This window comes from Tamandua tetradactyla, chromosome 21, assembly GCF_023851605.1.
Source record: "Tamandua tetradactyla isolate mTamTet1 chromosome 21, mTamTet1.pri, whole genome shotgun sequence".
Lineage (NCBI taxonomy): Eukaryota > Metazoa > Chordata > Mammalia > Pilosa > Myrmecophagidae > Tamandua > Tamandua tetradactyla.
Window position 1 is genome coordinate 764,855 of NC_135347.1, and position 6,000 is coordinate 770,854.

At 50.3% G+C, this 6,000-nt stretch overlaps 1 protein-coding gene across 2 annotated transcripts in view; it reads right to left on the reverse strand.

Moving 5' to 3' along the window:
* Positions 1-5,567, reverse strand: part of LMNB1 (lamin B1) — a 73,428-nt gene extending 67,861 nt beyond the window's left edge. The window contains exon 1 of one of the 2 annotated variants that reach the window (XM_077138773.1): positions 4,799-5,567. In XM_077138773.1, the coding sequence (XP_076994888.1) occupies positions 4,799-5,157 (359 nt within the window). In that variant the 5' untranslated portion in view covers positions 5,158-5,567. Of the gene's footprint in view, positions 1-4,232; positions 4,253-4,798 lie in introns of those variants that run through there. The other variant, XM_077138774.1, reaches the window with a different exon arrangement.
* Between the last annotated feature and the right edge of the window lie 433 nt (positions 5,568-6,000).

A 6,000-nucleotide genomic window follows, 5' to 3' on the forward strand; every position in this document is an offset into this window, starting at 1 on the left:
CTCAATACTGTTTTCTAAATCTAAATCCACCTAAATAACATGCTAACTAATTACAAAGATTCCGGCTTCAACTGAAAAAAAAACTTAATATAAGAAGGCATTTTTAAACAAACAAGCTAAGTGGACCCAAAGGGACAATAAAACACTGCTTCTTTAACTCCCAAATTATACTTCAATTATTGTCGAAGATAAATGATTTTCAACTTGATGCCACACTAGGCATAGACATTAGTCTCCCCACAGCACCCTAACAACAAAGCAGTAAAGTACGCACCATGGACTAAACCCACAGCACTAAAATGAACAGGGAAGGGATCATTAGCAGACATTTCAACAAATTCCTATATGAAATGAAGATAAAAGTGCATATCACAGAAGAAGCAACAGTGGGGTGCAGAGGAAAGTGGAACAGGCTCAAAATGGGGAATTAACCAATAGAACAGTTTTGCACCTGCCCCTCTGAGCACCCCCTCTTCACCGACCTGCAGACACCAACAAATGGGCCAACAGCCTATACCCCACACCCTTAACAAAGCGAACCTAATTTGTTCTGTTTGGGGGAGGAGACAGCATGTGACTATGTAAACAAAAGTAACAGTAACAATGAGCCATCACCCAGCCCTTCATTTCTAAGTTGAGGATCACCAGGCATGAAAGGAGAAACAGCAGTAACAATAAAAAGGTCTAGCCAACAAAAAGAATACATGATGAAGGGGAAAAAAAAAAAAAAGAATCCAAGTAAGGGAAGAGAACTGTTCAAAGAAAACTTAGAATGCACAGGTAGTTCAGTGGTAGACTGCTCACCTTTCACATGGGAGACCCAGGTTAGATTACTGGACAATGCATCACCCTACCCCCAAAAAACAGAAAGAAAACCATAAATATTATCAGAGAGATTAAAGGGGATACTGCATCTTTATAACAGGAAGAAGCTGAATAAAAAAGAAATAGTTGAATAAAATGTTTTCTCGGGAATTAAAAGTATGGTTTCTGCCTTTAAAAATGTCACTACTGAGCTGGAAAAGAGTCACGGTACTATCTCAGAACAAAAAGCGAGAGACAGAGAAAACAAGAGACCAGAAGATTCAATACTCCTAACAAGAGGAAACAAAGAAAATGAAGCACAGAAAACTATTTGAGAGAAAAAAAATGGAATAAAGTTTCCCAGAACTAAATAAAGATTATGCTTTCAAGCTGAAAAGGGCCTCATAACAGCCAGGAATATTCACATCTAGACCTATTACCATACAATTTCAAAAAAGTAGGAAAGGGGAAAGGTCTCCAAAAGGGAGGAAAAACAAAAGCATTTACCAACAAAAAAGAAAACTATGACCCTCAGACATTAACAATACTGGATGCTAAAAAGCAATGGAGCAAGGGGGAAATAAGGGTAAAAAAACGGGGTAGACTGAAATACTAGTGGCCAAGGAGAGAGAGAGGGGGGTAAGGGGCATGGGACATACAAATCTTTTCTTTTTATTTCTTTTTCTGGAGAGATGCAAATGTTCTAAAAATGATCATGGTGATGAATACACAACCATATGATGATATTGTGAGCCACTAATTGTATGCCATGTAGGGACTGTATGTGTGTGAAGATTTCACAATAAAAATATTTTTTAAAAAACAGACAATGGAACAATATGGTATTTCCCAAGTTCTGATCAAATTAGTATTCTATACCTAGCCCAACTGTCAATCAAAATGAGATAAAACAAAACTACTTTCAGACACACAAGAACTCAGAAAGTATACCTCCTGCCATCCTTTCTTAAGAAGTTTCTTAGGGATGTTCTCCAACAAAAAAAAAGATGAGAAAAAGAAAAAGTAAAATATATTTTCCCAGATAAATTCCTAAGATGTCAACTACACAGCGGGCCTAAGGAGTAGAGAGCTCCAGAGAAAAAAAAATAAGTAGACTCCTAATAAATGTTATGATTAGTGGCTAGAAAAGTTTAAGGATAGGCTAAAGGCATAAGAAAGGCATCACTTGTCAATAAAAAAAATGAAAGGTTATTTAGGAACAAAATATAAAAGAAAAGCCATGATCCAAATATGAAGCAAATTAAAATATCGCTTGTTTTGAACAACTGATGGCATGTTAAAAAAGAGAATATAGGTAACCACATTTAGCAGCTCCGAGCCTGGGCCCTCTCCCAAGTACCCAGTGGTTTCTGTGATCAAGACAAAATCAAGAAAGACAACAACCACCTGGAGGGAAAAGAATGGAATCACAGACGCAAAGGGGCAGGAGTGGAATGTCAGTATTTGTATATTAAACATTAATCTTAGTAAGACAACAAGGTCTTAAGACCTTTAAATGATTATACTAGAGGCCCGGTGTCCTCATACTATATGGAATGTTTTTGTTCTAAAATCATATGCATATTGCCCCTTATATTCCTGCCCCTCTGCGGGGCACTACGCCTCCCGACCACGCCATGGGAGGCCCTTGTCCTGTTCGTAAGTCTTTAAGTATTTTTCCGTGCCTGGCATGTTTTTCCACCTTGCAGCAGCACGGACCAGTGCTTTACACAAACTCGGTCTGGGCCTGAACACCACAAAAACATGAGTATACATACACTGGCACAGGCTTAAGAAAAATAATCCCTGCACACTACTTGACATCTCAAGAAATATTATTCTCTACTGTCAATCCCTCAGAAAGGCCTTCTTTAACCACACCATGCCTCCATCCGTTTAATTTTTATTGCCCTAGCATCTGCTATCTAACATTACATCACACACATAATTTCATTGTTCTAATACACATTCTTCTCACGTTTCAATCCTGCTAAAAAACCAGCATGTGTTTTACAACCCACAGCATTCTACAATTGCTGTCAGCCAGGTGGCAGTCTTGTTACTGTGTAAAAACCTTCAGCAGACACAATCATAAAAGCACTAGCACCAAAATGCTTCAGCTTAGCTGAAATATGATATTTATTTGCTTGATGGGTATCTCCTCTACTGTACTCCAGTTCCATAAGGGCAATAACTTTTTTAATCTCGATATCCTCAACACCCAGAAAGTGAACTGGCATATACTTAATATGTCACAATTCAACATCGCTGAAGATCAGAACGTGTCCAATAAAAGGGGTCCTTCCTACACAGTTGGCCTTGGTGTTTTTTTCTTCTTAGTGACACACATACTAATGGCAGGACATAAAAGCAATGGAATCTAAGAGTTGAAGAATTTCAGTAATAAACAATTGGGAGATGGCAACTAGACAGTATCCTTATTTCAAAGGATAACTCAAAAGTAGGTAAATAGAATAAACAAGAATAAGCTTATTATTTTGAGTTATGGAACTAAATGCTTAAAAAAATAAAAACAGGAGGTGTAAGGGTATCTCAGTGGTAGAATTCTCGCCCGCCAGGGGGGGGAACCCAGTTCGATTCCCGGACCCTGCACTTCCGGGAAAAAAAAACAAAAAACCTTCTGAGCCACTGATTGTACACTACGTTTAGAAAGTTCCTACATCAAGAATGTTTGTATGTTTGTTGTTTAAAATACAAATGTTTAAAAAAAAAACCAAAAACAGTTAAACATGAATACCTCTGGAAAGGGGCTATATACCACTTGCACATACGTATTTTTATAAATCTCTTATTGGTATTTAATAAGAGTTCCCTCCTCTTTTTTGCAAAAAAAAAAACAGAGACTGGGACATTCACAGTGATACAAACAGAAAGGCATCCAGGGACAAACACAGAGTCTACAGTCAAAATCAGGTACCTCCAGAAACGGCGACACTGGATTCGGGAACCAAATCTAGTCTATCTCTAAACGCTGGTTACCTACTGATGACAATTATGCCATTCGCTCATTAGAAAGTCAAAGCAGGGTCATCAAGGGACTGCGAATTTATCTCTGTGGCCAGGACGAAAAGCGCTGACCCCTCCAGGTGGAATTACAAGCTCTCTCTGTCCACAGGACGCCAGGCTTGTACAACAACCCTTCTCGGCAGCCCTGGTCGGTCCGCACGACAGGCGCCGGAGTGACCGCAGCCTCTCTGCCACCCGAAAGATCCGCCGCGCTACGCGGGGGGCAGGAGCGGAGACCAGGCGAGAGGCGCCTGCGGCCCGGCGGGGAGGGCGGGGCGCGCGGCTCCGGGAGCGGTGGACCCAGCCTGCGAGACCCGCTCGTGGAAGAGCCCGAGGACTGCGCCTGTCCGCGCAGAGCGGGGCTCTGATCCACAGAAGGCCAAGGACCCAGGAAATCCTACCTGCCCCGGCTAAAGAAGAAGGCGCGCAGTTCAGAGCCCTCCCCTCCTCTACCGCCCAAGACAGGCCCAGGACGATGGCAACACGTCACCCGGCCCATACCGAGCGCGCCAAAGCAAGACCCACCCCCAGGGGCAGGGGCGCTCCGGCAGGGCCCTCCCCTTTCTCCGCCCGCCCGCGCAGCGCTCATTCATTCTCGGGCTGCCTGGGTCTCCAGTCCTCACGCCGCACACCCGCCAGCCGCGGTGTCAGGCCGGGCGCTCCCTCCCCGCACCCGGTCTCACCGGGCCGCGGGATCGCCTTCCCCGCCGTGGAGACCGCCGCCAGCCAGGGCCTGAGGGGCGCTCGCGTCGCCCGCTCCCGCTGGGTGGGCAGGCGGAGCACATGCGCAGCCCCGCACTGGCACCGCCACAACCGAGTTCCCCGCGCCCCCACCCCCAACCACGGAACACCATATTCCTTCTCCCTTCCAAAGCCGTAGATACTGGCCCTTCCGAGGGCGCAGGCCCCCAGACCCTCGCTCTTCCTCCTGCGGGCGGAAACCCCCGGCCTCTCCCCGCGCACTCACTTGAGCAGCAGCTGGTCGTGCTCGGCCTTGAACTTGCCCAGCTCGATCTGGAGCTTGGCGCGCTCGCGGGCCGTGTCGTCGAGCGCGCGGCGCGCGTCGGCCAGCTCGGTCTCGTAGAGTACCTTGAGGCCGGTGAGCTCGCGGCCGCGCACCTCCTCGCGCTCCGTCACCTGCAGCTGCAGCGCGCTGTTTTCCGTCTCCAGGCTGCGCACCTTGTCGATGTACACGGCCAGCCGGTCGTTGAGCTCGCGCAGCTCCTCCTTCTCCTGCAGCCGCGACAGCCTCGTGGGGCTCAGCGGCGTGGCGGGGCCGCCGGCTCGGCTGCCGGCCCGCGGCGGCACGGGGGTCGCGGTCGCCATGGCGGGCGGAGGGGCGATCGGATGCAGCAACCGGGTGGGAGGACGGAGCCGGGAGGCCACGGGCAAAGCGGGACACGGAGCGGGTGGCAGGGGGCAGAGTGGTACCGGAGGTGCAAGCCGGAGACCCGCCCTCGCGTGCAGAAGGCGTGGGGGAGGAAGAAGCACCTGGGATGGCGGGAGCCGGGCAGCAGCACAAAGGGCGAAGGGAGAGGATCACAGACCGATCAATAAATCGCAAAATGCCCTTTGCGAGCAAACCCGCAGACGCGCACACGCACGGGAGAACGCGAGGGGAGGGTGAGCCGGGGGCCGAGCAGAGTCCGCGCGCCGCTGCCGCCGAGTCTCCCGCCCGCAGCACTTTGTTTCCTCACAGGCTGCGCTGAGCGGCGGGGGGGCGGAGGTGGCGCGGGCCACGGCGCCGCGCTCTCCAACATGGCCGGCGCACCCGGAGGGGGGGCGGCACGTGACCGCCGCCGGCCAATGGCGAGCCGCCGGCGCGCTCCTGCGGCTCCGAGGCCCGGCCTCTCAATTCAAAATCTGGCCCTGGGGCAACCGTCGAGCGGGCCCGCCAACTGGGCGTGGCCGGGGCAGGGCAGAGAGCCGCGGGGAGCGAGCGGCGGCCGGCACTTCCCGCCCCGGGACGCTCGGCCCAGCGCCCGGCCGGCCTTCCCGTCGGCCCGCGGGGACCCCTAGTTGGGCCGCGCCAGCGGCTGGCGGGAAGGGGCCCGCAGGCTTCCGGGGCGGGTCCGCGCCGCCCAGCGCCCCGCCGTGCGGGGACATTCAAACGGTAACGTCCCTCACAGCCACGCGCGCTACGGGACGCGCCGGGGGAGGCGCGGGGGC